The 20,305-nt window shown below is 38.5% G+C and overlaps 1 protein-coding gene and 1 long non-coding RNA gene across 2 annotated transcripts; one reads left to right on the forward strand and one right to left on the reverse strand.

The window, feature by feature from the left end:
* Window positions 1–554: 554 nt before the first annotated feature.
* Window positions 555–1,685, reverse strand: LOC138197891 (uncharacterized). The gene is made up of 2 exons (XR_011178234.1): window positions 1,628–1,685; window positions 555–715 (listed from the first exon to the last, which is right to left on the reverse strand). It is a non-coding gene; the product is annotated as an uncharacterized lncRNA (long non-coding RNA).
* A 4,531-nt stretch (window positions 1,686–6,216) lies between these two features.
* LOC138197888 (myosin heavy chain, fast skeletal muscle-like) lies at window positions 6,217–17,302 on the forward strand. The gene is made up of 40 exons (XM_069148902.1): window positions 6,217–6,266; window positions 6,356–6,578; window positions 6,724–6,867; window positions 6,959–7,115; window positions 7,227–7,254; window positions 7,347–7,452; window positions 7,539–7,631; window positions 7,718–7,781; window positions 8,387–8,485; window positions 8,581–8,684; window positions 8,773–8,911; window positions 9,016–9,134; window positions 9,237–9,386; window positions 9,481–9,651; window positions 9,738–10,044; window positions 10,484–10,557; window positions 10,643–10,730; window positions 10,834–10,951; window positions 11,064–11,187; window positions 11,280–11,416; window positions 11,516–11,771; window positions 11,897–12,139; window positions 12,249–12,425; window positions 12,534–12,679; window positions 12,806–12,896; window positions 12,990–13,379; window positions 13,495–13,621; window positions 13,736–13,854; window positions 14,014–14,210; window positions 14,294–14,477; window positions 14,566–14,731; window positions 15,035–15,159; window positions 15,277–15,585; window positions 15,670–15,873; window positions 15,990–16,115; window positions 16,232–16,402; window positions 16,497–16,601; window positions 16,677–16,772; window positions 16,861–16,992; window positions 17,180–17,302. The coding sequence occupies exons 2-40, from the start codon at window positions 6,375–6,377 to the stop codon at window positions 17,195–17,197; spliced, it is 5,808 nt and encodes a 1,935-aa protein (XP_069005003.1). The 5' UTR covers window positions 6,217–6,266; window positions 6,356–6,374; the 3' UTR covers window positions 17,198–17,302.
* The last annotated feature ends 3,003 nt before the right edge of the window (window positions 17,303–20,305 follow it).

A 20,305-nucleotide genomic window follows, 5' to 3' on the forward strand; every position in this document is an offset into this window, starting at 1 on the left:
GACAACCAACATAATAACAAAACATGATTGTCTGGAGTGTTTCCTCTTGCATTTTCTCTCTGATCAAGTATCCAGTTACAACTAAAATAGGCAAACTAACAAAAATCCGCATTTAGTTTTTGAAAGTTGCTATTTACGGCAAAGCAAGTGAGGAGCTAAAAGTGTAATACTGTCAAAACCCTAAAAAATAAAACGCTTTTACTCTGTTAATTCTTGTACACTTTGGTAAATCTAAATCCCCATGAACCTTTGCCTTGAAGAATGTGTGTGCCTCCATGCTGGTGACAACCTAAATATTGTAGGAATATCTATATAAGAGCATACTTTGGAAGGAAACTCTGCATTTTTACTTTAACAAAGTATCCTGAATCATAAATGTGATTGTTTTCTGATGGAATCCTAAAACAAACAACTGTAATTTGTAACTTTGTACAAGGTGGTGCTCCTTAAACAATAAAAAAAAGAAATTGCTCCACACAAAAGAGGACAGTTTTTATGCTGAGAATGTGTATGAAAATCTCAGCATAAAATGTAGATAAAATGACAGAAAAGTATTCTCGTTTTAAAATTTTTTTTTACTGTAAATGAGATCAAATTCTAGACATTTAGGCTTCTTGAAGATGTCACCATTATGGTAAAAGTGGTGCGGCTCTCTTTTAACTCTTCTAGGACAGATGATGAGGACGTATTCACCGAGGCGATGAAAGTTGGCATTCTGAAGGTGAAAGAAAGAGAAGATGTCATTGATGTGTCAGTTGACCTGGAGGAAGCATTGTTTCTGTCTGATCTGAAGGACATCACGACCGCAATTGCCATGCTGATGGGTTTTCTTTTTGTCTTCAACAAAGACTATTTAAAGCAATTGAGGTACACATTGACGTCATTCGAAAGTTCCTGATGAACATTAGCGGAGCTTATTGTTTCACACGTTATTTGGATAAGCATATAATAGACTGCAAACAATTTGAAAAGGAACTTGCTAAGTGCATTTGCCACAACAAAGGCTATCCTAAGAAGCCAAGGTACATGTACAATACAAAGTCATGCAAAAGTCCTCATGAAGATTTGTGGACAGTTTCTCCCTTGTGCACAGTTTAAGAAACAGACTCCTGTGGAAACCTGTATAACTTTGAACTCATTGACTCTTTGATGTCTCATCTTATGCAAGGGCATCTGCTTTAAAAGGGTTTGTTTCAGCACTCAGTACTCACTCTCAGCAGTTTTAACAGTTTAGTCCTGTGGTATTGGTTAACATTTTACATGCAGACTAATGTTAAAGGTATTTTTTATTCCTGTTGTTTATATTCAGATACTGAAAACTGATACTGAAAACTTAAACAAATGCAGTTATAGAAAATGTTGCACATGTAAAGTATCTCTTTATGTCAATTCAGTTTTGCATTTTACATCAAAAATAATCATTTTCAGTCAATCTTTGACATTCTGGCAGTAATGGTCTAATAGTAAGTTAAGCATGCCATACTGCATCTCCTCTGAAGCAATGCTTTCACAGAGCTGCCAGCATGCACAAATTGAACAGAACGACACACAATTGAACTGTTATTGTAGCAAGAAAACAAAAGCCCAAATATCTGCACATCACTCAAAGGCTTCTTTTAACACTTACTGTTAAAGAATACATCTTAAATCAATTGGTTATACGTATCACTGTGTTTTCCATGTTGTTAAACACGGCATGTAGCTGTGGTCAAAACAGAAGCCAAACATTACTGAAAACACATGCTTGCGTACCACCTTATATGTACCCCAGAATCTTCTGTCATCTGTTTACACTTACTGACATGAGGCCAATTTTGCAGATGCCTTTCTATCTATGATCATGCTGGACAACATTACCCTAACTGAAAATGTGGGCAGTCATCAAATAAATTAAAGAGACGCCCTATAAAATCTGATATCTCCCCCACAGCACATCTTATGCCCATATTAGACGCGAAGAGATTTGGAAATTGAATATGTTCTATTTCTATAAAAGCCCACCAGTAATTAAATTAAAGCCAGCAACTGAATTGCACTAAAAAAGATTATTAGTTGGCAGCTTTTATATTGTACTGTACAAAATAAAGTGTTGGGATTCACATCTAAAATTATGTTAAGCCCAAAGAGCCTATTGTTGGAAAATATTATACAGAGTTGCAGAGAATATATTTTCATAATCACAAGGTCAGGCTTTTATACCGTAATAGGATCCTTGTGTTTCATTAAAGTTAAATAATTTGTCCTCTTAAATAGCTAATAGATATAAAAGGCAATCAAATTGTTCAGCTTTATTATGTTTTTTAGTTTTTCAACAGTTGCATCATTTTAGCTTTTGCCTCAGTAAAGCCCCACCATGTTTTGGTGCTATTTGTCCAAAGTGGAGTTATTTAATATAAAGTGATTCAGTTCTTTACATAGTTCATATCCTAAACATGAGTACAACAATTGTAACGGAAAACTTTGGCGTTTGGTGAGTTGCTTAATGTGTATTTTTAAATCATTCTCTTTTGTGAGTATACGTAATATGTTTATGCAGCTTTTCTTTTATAAATATGTAAATTATGTTTTTGACAGACTGATGGATAGGATGGATGACATTAACCCTGACCACTGACCTTGTAATACCAAAATCTATTTATATCACCGTTGAGTCCAGGTGAATGTTTGTGCAAGATTTTAGATTTAGATTTTCGGAAATATTGCCTTCACAAACATGGGTCACTATGAGGTGACAATAACCTTGACCTATGACTTTTGTCATTTAAAATCTTATCAGTTCAGTGTTTGTACCATGTGAATTTTTTTTAAGAAACTCCCTGAAGGTGTTTTTGAGATATTACACTCATGAGAATCGGACAGACAGGTGGGAGGGATGTGGGGTCACAGTGATTTTGGACTTTGACCTTAGGCCACCAAACTCCAATTCATTTAATGAAATTCCACAAAGGAGTTCCTTAGATATCATCTTCATGTGAATTTATTGAATTGGGGTCACAGTGACCTTGATCTTTAACAATCAAAATCTAATAAGTTCATCCCTGGTATCAAGTGAATGTTTTTGCCAAGGTCCCTGTGATCACCCATCACTCTCATCCGCCAATCCCTTTTCACGCAATATCTCAAGACTGCCTTTAGAGAGTTTCTTCAAACTTGGCAAAAAACATTCACTTGGTACCAACGCTGAACTAAAAAGATTTTGGTGGTCAAAGGTCAATGTTCAAGGTCACTATTACTTCAAATTGACCCATGCTTGTTAAAACAACATTTCAGGAATGCCCAGAGGAAATTTCTTCAAATTTGTCACAAATGTTCATTATGCCTTAGCAACGAGTTGATTTGATTTTGGTGAACAAAGTTAACGGTCAAGGTCACTGTGACCTCACATAACTCCCGATATTGGAAATGTGATATTTTAGGAAAGCCTTATGGGGCCTTTCTCAAATTTGGCACAAATGTTCATTTTGACTCAAGATTGCGCTGATGGTGGTCAAAGGTCAACGTCACTGTGAATTCACATCCATTTCCCACAATCAACGCAATATCTCAGGAGCGCTTCAGGAAATCTCTTCAGATGTGGCACAAAGATTCACTCAGACTTAAGGATATATTTGTCCGAATTTGGTGGTCAAAGGTCAAGGTCATTTTCACTTCCCACTGACCCATACTTTTAAGCACAATATCTTGGGAATGCATAAATGGAATATCTTCAACTTTGGCAGAAATGTTCACTTTGCCTTAGTAATTAAGTGATTTGATTTTGTGGTCAAAGGTCAGAGGTCACTATGACCTTAAATCTTTCCCCTTCTTGTGAACACAATATCTCAGGAATGCCTTGAGGGACCTTCTTCAAATTTGGTTCAAACATTCACTTGGACTCAAGGATGGAACAAATAGATTTTGGTGATCAGAGGTCAAAGGTCAATATGACCTGAAGGCCATCCTTTCCATCAGTCCCATTCTTGTGAATGCGATATCTTAGGAACGCCTTGAAATGGAAAATGTCATTATTATGTAAATAAAAATGTAGTTCTGATATTTACTTGGATTCAAGGAAGAACTGATTCGAATTTGGTGGTCAAAAGTAACTGTGACCTCACAAAAAATGTTTGAGATATAAAGTCAGTAATCCATATGTTTACGTCTAACAGGATACAATCTTTTTATTTCTTTCTGTCAGTATTTAACCCCATTAACCATATTTCACATTTAAGACATACTGAATTGGTGACACTAATCGTGGGTGTCCACCAGCTGATTGTATAGATCTTCTGTGCAGTCAATATTGAAGTTGTGTGAACCATTCATATTTTAGTATCCACGGCTTCTTTGAATCAATATCTATGAGTTTGGACAGATATGCTTGTAAACTACAACTTGAATGGTAAACGGAGACAAACAACCGCTTGACGGTATTTCTGGATATGTTTTAACTCAATAGAATTTTATTGTACCGGTCCAGATTTTATAATACATTTCAATCAGGATGTTTTTGCTAAAGCAAATGTTTTTCGAGAAAATTGGGAAGTGGATCTAATCTATCCTGTATGCATGCCATTGGCCACCATAGATGGTAGGTTAGCAATTTAGACGATGTCCCGGAAGAGATTGGTAGCTTCATTCTGACTGACCTGCAAATTTCAATGTGCTTCTCCATGAAGAGCAAGCAAATGGAGGCCTACGGCTTCAATTGCAGAACCGTTATATTTCTTATTATTTCAAGGAAGTGGTAACTTTAAGTTCAGCTAATCGTTTGATGTTGCAGACTTGGCAAAGCACCATAACATCATTATCCTTAAGATACTCCTCTGAAAATCACAGGTAGTCATTTTCCTCTTTTGGTTGTGGCTCCTCCTTAATTCCATGTGTCTGCTCTGCAGTTTTCTGGCAATTCTACCAAGCCCTTATAGACAACTACAGACAATATGCAGGAGTTATTGTACTTGATCCCTAACAATTGCCTTACTTTACCTTTACAGACATTATGCTTTTGGAAAATTAAATTGATAATTTGACATGATAAATCTCTTTAAAATTGGGATATGGTGTTGCCAACATATCTAAATGTGTCCTATAAATACTTTGTCTCTCAATGTCAAACACAAATCACTGCTCCCTCCCATAGTTGGTTTTATTTTTGACCATGGCAATGCCTCGTGATCTGCTGGTAAGATGACCATTACTTTAATAAGCCAAGACCATGCAAAACTTGGAAACATAGTTGTTCCTGGATATGATCCCAGACTTTCCCTTCATTCAATAATCTGAGTTGGCAAACCTTTTAATACTCTCTTCCCCAGAGAAATATAATACGTATCCAGTGTAATGGAAAGTTCATCAGCTCAAATTGTATTTCAGATATTTGTGTATCCTGTAATTATACACCATTGCAATGTTTCACCAAATTTAAAACTCAATCCTGACTTTGATATTAAAATTAACAAGACACACAAATGCCTGCTATTAAGTGTGTCAACTTATAATCATTTCACCCGGTAGATTTATTGCAACAAATAACCCACAAACGATGCAGTGCACTTTTGCAATTTACCAGTGGGTATACTGTGAACATTACTGGGATACAAAGTATTTGAAAGCATAATTAGGTTCCAAAATATAATAAATATTTAACATTGTCATCGAACTTTTTAAGTGTGGGTAAAATTTGAGGAATTTATGTTGTGTTAAAATTCACAAATATGAGGTAACCATAAGCAATGCTGATATTATTGTCACGCAAATAACATGTAATTAATCTGACAATGTACTTGTTTTTTCTATATTATATTTGTTCCTTAATAAAATGCATAATTAGAAATATTTGTATTTTGAAGACAACTTTGCAAAATGGTTATTATATATCCAGCGAATGAAACATGATTAGTAATTTATTCTTGACCATATCAATATCAAGCAATGAGGTGTCAAGATGTCCTGACCAAATTGAGTGGGGTGCATATGCTGAGGAGGCAGAGCCATTGCTTATAAAAACCAGCTCTGGGGTTTCTCTAACTAGTGGGCAACTAAGACAGGTGAGTGTAGTAAGCAGGTCCTTTACCAGTGTATGTCTCTGTTAAAAAAAATGATACCATATTAATGCTCGTTAAAAAGATGTATGCTTCATTGATTCACGTTTCAATTACTTTGCTTAGCATGGACAATTATATTATGTTTTGCACATTAAAGAAAAAGCTTACTGACCCTTAAACTTTTTTGTAGCATCCTGGCGTACACAGGACAGCAAAGTATTTCTTTTGACAACAGCTGAGGTAAATTCTGTGAAAAAAAATTATGAAAATTTGTTCATAGTACAAACTGTAATAAATTTAGGATTTATGTTTCAATCTCATATTTATAGTGTCCATTAAAGTGCCATCATGAGCACAGACGCGGAGATGGAGCAGTATGGCCCGGCGGCCGTTTACCTCCGGAAGCCAGCAAAGGAGAGGATTGAGGCCCAGACTGCTCCATTTGATGCTAAAACAGCTTTTTTTGTGGCTGAGCCTGAAGAGATGTACCTCAAAGGTAAACTGGTGAAGTTGGAGGGGGGCAAAGCCACAGTTGAGACAGAGGGAGGAAAGGTAGGTGAAGAATCATATGATATTAACTATTTTTCATATAATTTATACAGCTGTTTTACTCAAAGACTTTAACTTTAAAAGTTGATGTCGTCTAATTGATCAAATCTTCATAAAACAAAACCTTTGATCTCTATGTCCTATTCAGTCATTCACTGTAAAAGAGGAAGACATCCATCCCAGGAACCCTCCAAAGTACGATAAGATGGAGGACATGGCCATGATGACCCACCTCAATGAGCCAGCTGTGCTGTATAACCTCAAAGAGCGTTATGCATCATGGATGATCTACGTAAGTTTTAAATTTGCTTGAATGTGAGTGCAATGTGAATATCACGTGAATCTCAATCTGTTCAAATATAATTTGTTCTCTGCTATTACAGACCTACTCTGGGTTGTTCTGCGTTGTCGTGAATCCCTACAAGTGGCTTCCTGTGTATGATGAGGCATGTGTAAATGGATACAGAGGCAAGAAGAGGATTGAGGCTCCACCCCACATCTTCTCCATCTCTGACAATGGCTATCAGTTCATGCTCACTGGTAAGATCAAAGTTCCACACGTTAGAAAAAGTCAGAATGAATTTGAGTATGAGCTTGTTGGAGGAACCATGAAACCAGAACTCATGTGAAGCATAAATATTTGTATTGCAGATCGTGAGAACCAGTCGATCCTGATTACGTGAGTAAATATAACACAAACTATTAACCGACAGTTTTATCAACTTTGTGATAATGAAACAGAATATTGAAAATGTGTCTCTTATACCCCAGTGGAGAATCCGGTGCTGGAAAGACTGTCAACACCAAGCGTGTCATCCAGTACTTTGCAACAATTGCAGCTCTTAGTGGTAAGAAGGAGCAAAGTAGCAAAATACAGGTAAGATTATTAGAGAATAAAAATGTTTGTCGGAAAAAATTTTGTTTTTCATGCATGGATCCTTTAACTACAATCTTCTTTTGCAGGGCTCCCTTGAGGACCAGATTGTTGCAGCCAACCCTCTGCTAGAGGCCTATGGTAATGCCAAGACTGTGAGGAATGACAACTCCTCTCGTTTTGTAAGTGTTGAAAGGGCACAAAATGAAGCTTTCTGAGTTGCATATCAATATTTAAAATGCTGTTAACTTAAACCTGATATGTTTAGGGTAAATTCATCAGAATTCACTTCGCAACCACTGGCAAACTGGCCTCAGCAGATATTGAAACATGTAAGTCATTTTCTACATTTTCAATCACGTTTGTTTTAATTTACACCTCACAATGATGATTCAACTGCGGCATACATTTCTGGTTATCCTAAATATATACAGTGCATGCAGAGGGAAACTTAGGCCTAAAGTAAAGCCTGTCATTGGCATTATAGATGGTAGAAAAATTTCAGCATTTGCGGAATAACTTTTTTTTAACAGTTTATTTATTCAAAAGTGGTTGTGTTTAAACATTAGGTTGGGCACGGTGCAGCTGAAGTTTAGGATTGACATGTTTATGCTTACATAGCACAAATACAGGAGTTCAGTTTTGAGGACAATTTATTTATGTTGTGGTGACGCATATGCATGAGTATAGTGTGGCTGCAGCAAAAGTAACATATGAGAAGGTGACTAGCAAGTGATATAGATAGAGGCACAGTAACTGACTGCCATCAGCTCTTCCTGCCATCATGCAGCTGGATTAGGATAGGTGGATAAGTAATTGATATCACTGCAGTCATTAGTAAGCCAATAAAATCATAAAAAGATGGTGAACACACTGGAGTTAATTTGAAACAGTTACGTTGCGGTACCGCAATTTTATATTAATTTGTTTGTCCTAGATCTGCTGGAGAAGTCTCGTGTCACTTTCCAGTTGTCTGCTGAGAGGAGCTACCATATCTTCTACCAGCTGATGACGGGCCACAAGCCTGAGATCCTGGGTTTGTTTATAGACAACTTGAAACTTGAATGAATTAAAAATTGGAGAAATATCAGAGTAACATCTCATGTATTTTTTTTTTTTATTCTCCTCCAGAGGCTCTTCTGATCACCACTAACCCCTACGACTACCCAATGATCAGTCAGGGTGAAATCACTGTCAAAAGCATTGATGATGTGGAGGAGTTCGTTGCAACTGATGTAAAATCACATTTCACTTTTGTTTGGATACTTAGACTTAAAAATAAATCCCCTTTTTAAAATATAAGTTAATTTCTTTCCTGTGCAGACTGCCATTGACATCTTGGGCTTCAATGCTGATGAAAAGATAAGCATCTTCAAGCTGACTGGAGCTGTGGTTCATCATGGCAGCATGAAATTCAAGCAGAAGCAGCGCGAGGAGCAGGCTGAGCCTGATGGCAGTGAAGGTAATTCTATAAAATAGTATCATTTTCATAGGGCAGGTTTTGTACTGTGGAAAATACTTCTGATGTTAAAGGGTTTCAATACATATTTTGTTTCTTTCCATCAGTGGCTGATAAAATCGCCTACCTTTTGGGCCTGAACTCTGCTGATATGCTGAAAGCTCTGTGCTACCCCAGAGTCAAGGTTGGAAATGAGATGGTGACCAAAGGTCAGACCGTCCCACAGGTAATTCAAATGAAATTTGATCCTTGAAAACGTTTGCGAGATATTTGCATTTTGACATGAACATATTCTGAAAAATGTTTTTGCTAAAATCTCTTCTCTTAGGTCAACAATGCTGTCAGTGCTCTGTGCAAGTCTATCTATGAGAAAATGTTCTTGTGGATGGTCATCCGTATCAATGAGATGCTGGCCACCAAGCAGCCAAGGAATTTCTTCATTGGAGTGTTGGATATCGCTGGTTTTGAGATCTTTGATGTGAGTCAAATTTTTAAAGATGTCAGTTGTGATTATATATAAACACATAATGCTCAATAAACTAATTATCTATATATCTATATCTGTATTACAGTTCAACAGCTTGGAGCAACTGTGCATCAACTTCACCAATGAGAAACTACAACAATTCTTCAACCACACCATGTTTGTCCTGGAGCAAGAGGAGTACAAGAAAGAGGGCATTGAGTGGGCGTTCATTGACTTCGGTATGGACTTGGCTGCCTGCATTGAGCTTATTGAGAAGGTGTGTAACCAAATAACTTCTTGATTCATGTGAAAATGATTGCTTCTGGAGGCAAATCTTTAACATAAATTGTAAATCTTTCCCAGCCACTGGGCATCTTCTCCATCCTTGAAGAGGAGTGCATGTTCCCCAAGGCCTCAGACACTTCATTCAAGAACAAGCTGCATGATCAGCATCTTGGCAAGACCAAGGCCTTTGAGAAGCCAAAGCCTGGAAAGGGCAAAGCTGAGGCTCACTTCTCCTTGGTTCACTATGCTGGTACAGTGGACTACAATATCACTGGCTGGCTGGACAAGAACAAGGACCCACTGAATGACTCAGTTATTCAGCTCTACCAGAAGTCTGCAAACAAACTGATGTGCTTACTGTATGGAGCCCATGGTGCACCTGAGGGTAAGAAATAAGAATGAGCAGGAAAACTTCGATATACAGTACAGATTCCATCATTTTAGAAAAACATTGTATGGCTACTGAACACAGATATCAATATTGTAAGAAATAATGTTTATTTTTAGCAATAATTTTTCTGCAGATAACCAAATTTAGTGTTTTATATTAATGGTACAAGATAGAGAGCAACGTGGTTGAAGTAGCTACATCTGTTTTGTAAACTATGACGATAAAAGTGCAGTTTGTGATTTAAGATGAGGTCAAATGTAGTTACACGTATGAAACTCTGCCTGTTGTGCTTGGTTCAGGCCTTGTAAGAAGTTGGTAATACATTCATTCATTGGAAAGTTTAAACTTTCCACAAAGAAGACCAAGAGATGTGTGCAACATTATTTACTCACTGATTATTCCTTTTACCAATTTAAAATTTTCTGGAGAACAGAGGCTGCTGCTGGTGGCAAGAAGGGTGGCAAGAAGAAGGGTGGCTCCTTCCAGACTGTGTCTGCTCTGTTCAGAGTATGTATTGTTTCCTTTTTGCATAACAATTATAAACACATCTTGACATAATGTTGACCAATTTTCTCATGATGCTGCTCAACAGGAGAACTTGGGCAAGCTGATGACCAACTTGAGGAGCACTCATCCTCATTTTGTCCGATGCCTGATTCCTAATGAATCAAAAACGCCTGGTAAGAAGTTTGTAATCCACTTTTCAGCATTTTAAAGTAAAAAAAAAAAAAGAAAAAAAGAAAAAAGAAATATTCTTAACAATGCACATTTGGTAATATGCAGGTCTTATGGAGAACTTCCTGGTCATCCACCAGCTGAGGTGTAACGGTGTACTGGAGGGCATCCGAATCTGTAGAAAGGGCTTCCCCAGCAGAGTCCTCTATGGTGACTTCAAGCAGAGGTGACAGCAGTTTTAATTATAAAAAGTAAAGATGATTTCAAAGGTACTGTGATGGTAAACACCAGGAAAAGATGGGAGGAAAATATAACAAACCATATCATTTATCTTGCAGATACAAAGTATTGAATGCCAGTGTCATCCCTGATGGACAGTTCATTGACAACAAGAAGGCTTCAGAGAAGCTGCTGGGCTCCATTGACGTGGACCACACTCAGTACAAGTTTGGACACACTAAGGTGCATTTTGACGATATCAATGTTTGTCATATACAAATGTACTGTCGTATCAATTTGAACTGATGACTAATATACTTCATCTGACAACATAGGTGTTCTTCAAAGCTGGTCTGCTGGGTACCCTTGAGGAGATGAGAGATGAGAAACTGGCCACTCTGGTGACCATGACTCAGGCTCTCTGCAGAGGATATGTCATGAGGCTGGTGTATGTTAAGATGACGGAGAGGAGGTAGGATTATCATCAAAATATGCACATAACTGTTCTGTTTTACATCACCCTATTATTGTAAAATTAACATTTTGTTCATGAAATGCTTCTTTTTTTCAGAGAATCCATCTACACCATCCAGTACAATGTCCGTTCATTCATGAATGTGAAGAACTGGCCATGGATGAATCTGTACTTCAAGATCAAGCCTCTTTTGAAGAGTGCTGAGACTGAGAAGGAGCTGCAGTCAATGAAGGAGAACTATGACAAGATGAAGACAGACTTGGCTACTGCTCTTGCCAAGAAAAAGGACCTGGAGGAGAAGATGGTTTCCATCCTGCAGGAGAAGAATGACCTAATACTCCAAGTGTCTGCAGTAAGTTGGAAACAAGAGCAAGTTTGACTGAAACACATCTGTACTTCTCCTATTGGACACTATTGCTCACATTTTCCAACATATAGGTGATAAATAAAGAGCCCATATTGTTGTCTCAAAAATAGGAAGCTGAGCATCTCGATGACGCTGAGGAGAGGTGTGAGGGGCTCATTAAGAGCAAGATCCAGCTCGAGGCCAAACTCAAAGAGACAACTGAGAGACTGGAGGATGAAGAGGAAATCAATGCTGAGCTGACTGCCAAGAAGAGGAAGTTGGAGGATGAATGTTCTGAGCTGAAGAAGGACATTGATGACTTGGAGCTCACCTTGGCTAAAGTGGAGAAGGAGAAACATGCCACAGAAAACAAGGTTTACTTCATTTTGACTATCTTTTCAATGCAACTTAGACATGTGATGTTATTCCCCTTTACTTCACTTCATATTTGGGCGGGGGATTGAACTGCTCACATAATTTCAGGTGAAAAACCTGACGGAGGAGATGGCATCTCAAGACGAGTCGATTGCCAAGTTAACCAAGGAGAAGAAAGCTCTCCAAGAGGCCCATCAGCAAACACTGGATGACCTCCAGGCAGAGGAAGACAAAGTCAACACTCTGACCAAGGCCAAGACAAAGCTGGAACAGCAAGTGGACGATGTAAGAAAACAATAATTATGATGTTGTTATATATTTTTTTTTTGAATGGTTGTTGGTATTTAAGGTTTGTCTTTCAAATCCCTCAAATCAACAATTACTGCTTTATAGCTTGAGGGCTCACTGGAGCAAGAGAAGAAGCTCCGTATGGACCTTGAGAGAGCCAAGAGGAAGCTGGAGGGAGATCTGAAACTGGCCCAGGAATCCATAATGGATCTGGAGAATGACAAGCAGCAATCTGACGAGAAAATCAAAAAGTGTGTTGTTATTTTTTATTATCTTTAATCCTTTTTTTTTTTTTGTCTGTGCCATAATAAAACATAATATTCCCGATTCAGCAGAATTTACAAATGTCAAAATTGTCTTCTGTTCTGTGTTTCCAGGAAGGACTTTGAAATCAGCCAGCTGCTCAGCAAGATTGAGGATGAACAGTCTCTTAGTGCTCAGCTTCAGAAGAAGATCAAGGAACTCCAGGTAAAACTATTTCACGTGAATATTAAACTCAGATATTCTTCAACAACATGTTCAAGTTTTAAGTTTTCTTGATGTTAACATCATTAAATCAAGGCTCGTGTTGAGGAGCTGGAAGAGGAGATTGAGGCTGAGAGAGCTGCTCGGGCTAAGGTTGAGAAGCAGAGAGCTGATCTCTCCAGAGAGCTTGAGGAGATCAGTGAGAGGCTTGAGGAAGCTGGTGGAGCAACAGCTGCTCAGATTGAGATGAACAAGAAGCGTGAGGCTGAGTTCCAGAAGATGCGTCGGGACCTTGAAGAATCAACTCTGCAGCATGAATCTACTGCAGCAGCTCTCCGCAAGAAGCAGGCTGACAGCGTTGCAGAGCTGGGAGAGCAGATCGACAACCTCCAGCGCGTCAAGCAGAAGCTGGAGAAGGAGAAGAGTGAGTTCAAGATGGAGATTGATGACCTCTCCAGCAACATGGAGTCTGTTGCTAAATCAAAGGTGAGTGATTGGTTAGCCTTTCACTCTGCTCAGAAATTCAACTGTAACTGATAAATATACCAGTAGCTTTAAACTTAAAGAAATGCACAACGTAAACAACATTTTGTTGCTGTAGGGCAACCTGGAGAAAATGTGCCGAACTCTTGAGGACCAGCTGAGTGAGCTCAAAGCCAAAAATGACGAGAACGTTCGCCAGCTGAATGACATTAATGGACAGAAGGCGAGACTACTGACAGAGAATGGTGAGTCAGCTGTCATACAAACTGCTCTTTACTTGAAGCACATCTTCAATGAAAATATACCCATTTAACAAAAAAATTATACTCACAATGATGTCTAAAAACTTTGTTACATAGGTGAGTTTTCACGCCAGCTGGAGGAGAAGGAAGCTCTTGTTTCTCAGCTGACCAGAGGCAAGCAGGCCTTCACTCAGCAGATTGAGGAGCTCAAGAGGCTCGTTGAGGAGGAAGTGAAGGTATGAAAAGTCTCCTTTTATGTCATTACACTATTTAAGTAGATGCAACATAAAAAGATATTAAACGATCACTTAAACTACTTATCTATCCAGCATTTGGATGTAAAATAGAAAAGTTCAATGGAAATGTCCATCTGACATGGAGTATGTGTTCAACAGGCAAAGAACGCCCTGGCCCACGGTGTTCAGTCAGCTCGCCATGACTGTGATCTGCTCCGAGAGCAGTTTGAGGAGGAGCAGGAGGCCAAGGCTGAGCTGCAGAGAGGAATGTCCAAGGCCAACAGTGAGGTGGCTCAGTGGAGATCCAAATATGAGACTGATGCTATCCAGCGCACTGAGGAGCTGGAGGAGGCCAAGTAAGTAACTACAATTTTATTGTTTAAAATGGTTTTCATTTCAATTGTTTGCTTTGAAATGATTAAAAATATCTTAAACACAGGAAAAAGCTTGCCCAGCGCCTGCAGGATGCTGAGGAATCCATTGAGGCTGTGAACTCCAAGTGTGCCTCTTTGGAGAAGACCAAGCAGAGGCTGCAGAGTGAAGTGGAAGACCTCATGATTGATGTGGAGAGAGCTAACGGTCTGGCTGCCAACCTCGACAAGAAGCAGAGGAACTTTGATAAGGTATAAGTTGTTAAAGCGGAAAACAAAACATGGCTCAACACAGGACCAGGCCAGTCCCAAACAAAATGTTCCATCGATATATTTCTAGGTCCTGTCAGAATGGAAACAGAAGTATGAGGAGGGTCAGGCAGAGCTGGAAGGAGCCCAGAAGGAGGCTCGCTCTCTCAGCACTGAGCTGTTCAAGATGAAGAACTCCTACGAGGAGTCACTGGATCAGCTGGAAACCATGAAGAGAGAGAACAAGAACCTGCAGCGTATGTCAATCTTATTCAAGTTAAAAATCTAACTTGTATGGGTTATGCTCTGACTTTTACAAGGGTAGTTAATGAACCTTGGTCAAGTTACAAGCTCCGTTGCCTAAAAACTGTATAATTGCTGAAATGCCAATTTCAATTTCAGGAGGTAGTCAGACCTTTTTAATTTGACTGTTGCCTGCTCGGAACCTGAAGGGGAATTATTCCTTTTGAAATTTCCTACCATAAGTTTTACAAACAATGTAATCCTGACTGTCTTGAGGACAGATATGAATTACATTTTAATCTTTTTTTGTCATATAGAGGAGATCTCAGATCTGACTGAGCAGATCGGTGAGACTGGAAAGAGCATTCATGAGCTGGAGAAAGCCAAGAAGACTGTGGAGACTGAGAAGTCTGAAATTCAGACAGCACTGGAGGAAGCTGAGGTAATATATTTCATCATGGCAGAAACCAGTTCTGTTTGAACTAAATCAGTTGAATTAACTGTAGTTAAGTATCCATTCAAGTGACTTTTTAACATGATTGTTTAAAACTATTTAAAGGGCACTCTTGAGCATGAGGAGTCCAAGATTCTGCGTGTTCAGCTTGAGCTCAACCAGATCAAAGGTGAGGTTGATAGAAAGCTGGCGGAGAAGGACGAGGAGATGGAGCAGATCAAGAGGAACAGCCAGAGGGTGATTGACTCCATGCAGAGCACTCTTGATTCTGAGGTCAGGAGCAGGAACGATGCCCTGAGAGTCAAGAAGAAGATGGAGGGAGACCTGAATGAGATGGAGATTCAGCTGAGCCATGCCAACAGGCAGGCTGCTGAAGCCCAGAAACAACTGAGGAATGTCCAGGGACAGCTTAAGGTAAGTTTTGTATAATTGCTTAGTTCAAAAAGACAAGTAAAAAGAGTAAAGAAGGCTTATTGTTTTGTTTACTATTTATCTTAGGATGCCCAACTGCACCTTGATGATGCTGTCAGAGGACAGGAAGACATGAAGGAGCAGGTTGCCATGGTGGAGCGCAGAAATGGTCTGATGTTGGCCGAGATTGAGGAGCTGAGAGCCGCTCTGGAGCAGACAGAGAGAGGACGCAAGGTGGCTGAGCAGGAGTTGGTTGATGCCAGTGAGCGTGTCGGACTGCTTCACTCTCAGGTTGGTTTTCATTAATTCACAAGATCTGTCTTTGCAGTTAATAAGCATACGGATTGGATTTATTTTACATGACAAATAAATATATAAAATGCATTGTGTCTTTTTTCAAAATTCAGAACACCAGTCTTATCAACACCAAGAAGAAGCTGGAGTCTGACCTCATCCAGGTTCAGGGTGAGGTGGATGATACTGTTCAGGAAGCAAGAAACGCTGAAGAGAAGGCCAAAAAGGCCATCACTGATGTGAGATTATTTTAATGAGCCTTGTTTTCAATGCTAGTTCACCAAATTCTTATTTATGTATAATCATGAATGCCAAGAATGGTAAAATCATATTTTAAACCTGCCCAACATTTCAGGCTGCCATGATGGCTGAGGAGCTGAAGAAGGAGCAGGACACCAGCGCTCACCTGGAGAGGATGAAGAAGAATCTGGAGGTCACAGTCAAAGACCTGCAGCACCGTCTGGATGAGGCTGAGAACCTCGCCATGAAGGGTGGCAAGAAGCAGCTCCAGAAACTGGAGTCCAGGGTATGAACTGTATACATCTATAGATATATATAGAGAGAAGTTTTAGGAAGCAACTTTCTCAATACCAAAATCTTTATTCATCATTTTGTTTCAGGTACGTGAACTGGAGTCTGAGGTTGAAGCCGAGCAGAGACGCGGAGCTGATGCTGTTAAAGGAGTCCGCAAATATGAGAGGAGAGTGAAGGAGCTGACCTACCAGGTAAATAACTTCACTAAGAATACACCTTTCTGTGAATTACTTGTTTTCTTTTACTCAAATCTTTCATCTGTGTAGACTGAGGAGGACAAGAAGAATGTGAACAGACTTCAGGATCTGGTGGACAAGCTGCAGCTCAAAGTGAAGGCTTACAAGAGACAGGCTGAGGAGGCGGTAAGTGAATATTTTATGACCCGTCTTTTTATTCTGAATGCCAACAGAAACGTCCTTGTAACTAAGTACAATTCCAATCCCTTCACAGGAGGAGCAGGCCAACGCTCATCTGTCTAGGCACAGGAAGGCCCAGCATGAGCTGGAGGAAGCTCAGGAGCGCGCTGACATTGCTGAGTCCCAGGTCAACAAGCTGAGAGTCAAGAGCCGTGATGCTGGAAAGGTAATTCAGATGATCACATTCTACACAAATCTACACTTTAGTTTATCGGTTCTTCATACAATTCTTCAATTACTCTGTATTGTAAGAGTAGATACTTATGTAACTTATGAATGTGCATAACTACATGTGATATTTACATGTTGGTAATATGTGCTGGATAATTGTATTTTTCTTGCTTTTTTTCCAGTCTGAAAGTGCTGAGTAAGAGACAACATCCTTTGGGAACCTTTCGACAGAGCTCATAAAATATGAACAAGCTGTTGAATTGTGTTCTTACGCTGTAATAATTCAATAAACTGTTCCATCATTATTTTATTATGTTTACTCTTTATTATTTACTAGCTTATATAGAAAAGTCACATTTGGGAGGACAGTTTTCCACAAGTTCAGTGACGCTTCATAAGTTAACTTAGCTAGCAGGGTGGAGAGCTGCTCCAGCTCATTAACATCTTTCTTTCCTCATAATAATTATGATTAATACCCAGATGACAAAGTCCAAATAAGTCTGGAAGGAACTTCTATTTAGCGTTCCCTCAGATTTGGGCATGAGTGCTAGCAGTCTGCTCTGGCTTCACCTATGAAGACACCACATTTTACAGAATAGAAATTAAGGCATCATTTGACTTCAAATGTAATATATTGGCCAAAATAAACCATTCAGAACCACAATTAATTCTCATATAAGCTACACAAAAGATTTTTTTTTTAAAGAAAAGAATCTGAACACTTTTCACCAAACCATACGTAAAAATGCTTTCAGCATTCTGCATAGCACTGATTGAGTATTACACCGATGGATAATGAATGTTTTTAATTAATTCCTAGAATGGAATATCATCATATACAATAGAGAAGATCAAACTTTTATTTAAGAATACATTTGCTTGAAATTGAGTGGTCTAGATGGATCCACAAAGATGATCTATTGTGGTGCCCAAAGATGTCATAAATTCATATTGTAATGTATCAGTTACATTAGAAACTACACTGTACAAAAGGGCACCATTCAGAGTCCTTGGTTGAAAGTTCTTCTTGTGCAAAACATGAGCATAAACTGAATGGTAGCACATACTGCAAATCACAGTATGACTGAAATAAGTAATCTTTAATGGGGACAACCAACATAATAACAACACATGATTGTCTGGAGTGTTTCCTCTTGCATTTTCTTTCTGATCAAGTATCCAGTTACAACTAAAATAGGCAAACTAACAAAAATCCGCATTTAGTTTTTGAAAGTTGCTATTTACGGCAAAGCAAGTGAGGAGCTAAAAGTGTAATACTGTCAAAACCCTAAAAAATAAAACGTTTTTACTCTGTTAATTCTTGTACACTTTGGTAAATCTAAATCCCCATGAACCTTTGCCTTGAAGAATGTGTGTGCCTCCATGCTGGTGACAACCTAAATATTGTAGGAATATCTATATAAGAGCATACTTTGGAAGGAAACTCTGCATTTTTACTTTAACAAAGTATCCTGAATCATAAATGTGATTGTTTTCTGATGGAATCCTAAAACAAACAACTGTAATTTGTAACTTTGTACAAGGTGGTGCTCCTTAAACAATAAAAAAAAGAAATTGCTCCACACAAAAGAGGACAGTTTTTATGCTGAGAATGTGTATGAAAATCTCAGCATAAAATGTAGATAAAATGACAGAAAAGTATTCTCGTTTTAAATTTTTTTTTTACTGTAAATGAGATCAAATTCTAGACATTTAGGCTTCTTGAAGATGTCACCATTATGGTAAAAGTGGTGCGGCTCTCTTTTAACTCTTCTAGGACAGATGATGAGGACGTATTCACCGAGGCGATGAAAGTTGGCATTCTGAAGGTGAAAGAAAGAGAAGATGTCATTGATGTGTCAGTTGACCTGGAGGAAGCATTGTTTCTGTCTGATCTGAAGGACATCACGACCGCAATTGCCATGCTGATGGGTTTTCTTTTTGTCTTCAACAAAGACTATTTAAAGCAATTGAGGTACACATTGACGTCATTCGAAAGTTCCTGATGAACATTAGCGGAGCTTATTGTTTCACACGTTATTTGGATAAGCAAATAATAGACTGCAAACAATTTGAAAAGGAACTTGCTAAGTGCATTTGCCACAACAAAGGCTATCCTAAGAAGCCAAGGTACATGTACAATACAAAGTCATGCAAAAGTCCTCATGAAGATTTGTGGACAGTTTCTCCCTTGTGCACAGTTTAAGAAACAGACTCCTGTGGAAACCTGTATAACTTTGAACTCATTGACTCTTTGATGTCTCATCTTATGCAAGGGCATCTGCTTTAAAAGGGTTTGTTTCAGCACTCAGTACTCACTCTCAGCAGTTTTAACAGTTTAGTCCTGTGGTATTGGTTAACATTTTACATGCAGACAAATGTTAAAGGTATTTTTTATTCCTGTTGTTTATATTCAGATACTGAAAACTGATACTGAAAACTTAAACAAATGCAGTTATAGAAAATGTTGCACATGTAAAGTATCTCTTTACGTCAATTCAGTTTTGCATTTTACATCAAAAATAATCATTTTCAGTCAATCTTTGACATTCTGGCAGTAATGGTCTAATAGTAAGTTAAGCATGCCATACTGCATCTCCTCTGAAGCAATGCTTTCACAGAGCTGCCAGCATGCACAAATTGAACAGAACGACACACAATTGAACTGTTATTGTAGCAAGAAAACAAAAGCCCAAACATCTGCACATCACTCAAAGGCTTCTTTTAACACTTACTGTTAAAGAATACATCTTAAATCAATTGGTTATACGTATCGCTGTGTTTTCCATGTTGTTAAACAGGGCATGTAGCTGTGGTCAAAACAGAAGCCAAACATTACTGAAAACACATGCTTGCGTACCACCTTATATGTACCCCAGAATCTTCTGTCATCTGTTTACACTTACTGACACGAGGCCAATTTTGCAGATGCCTTTCTATCTATGATCATGCTGGACAACATTACCCTAACTGAAAATGTGAGCAGTCATCAAATATATTAAAGAGACGCCCTATAAAATCTGATATCTCCCCCACAGCACATCTTCTGCCCATATTAGACGCGAAGAGATTTGGAAATTGAAGATGTTCTATTTTTATAAAAGCCCACCAGTAATTAAATTAAAGCCAGCAACTGAAATGCACTAAAAAAGATTATTAGTTGGCAGCTTTTATATTGTACTGTACAAAATAAAGTGTTGGGATTCACATCTAAAATGATGTTAAGCCCAAAGAGCCTAATGTTGGAAAATATTACGCGGAGTTGCAGAGAATGTATTTTCATAATCACAAGGTCAGGCTTTTATACC

Source organism: Embiotoca jacksoni, unplaced genomic scaffold, assembly GCF_022577435.1.
Source record: "Embiotoca jacksoni isolate LCO1_2020_lvr unplaced genomic scaffold, fEmbJac1.0.p SCAF_15, whole genome shotgun sequence".
Lineage (NCBI taxonomy): Eukaryota > Metazoa > Chordata > Actinopteri > Embiotocidae > Embiotoca > Embiotoca jacksoni.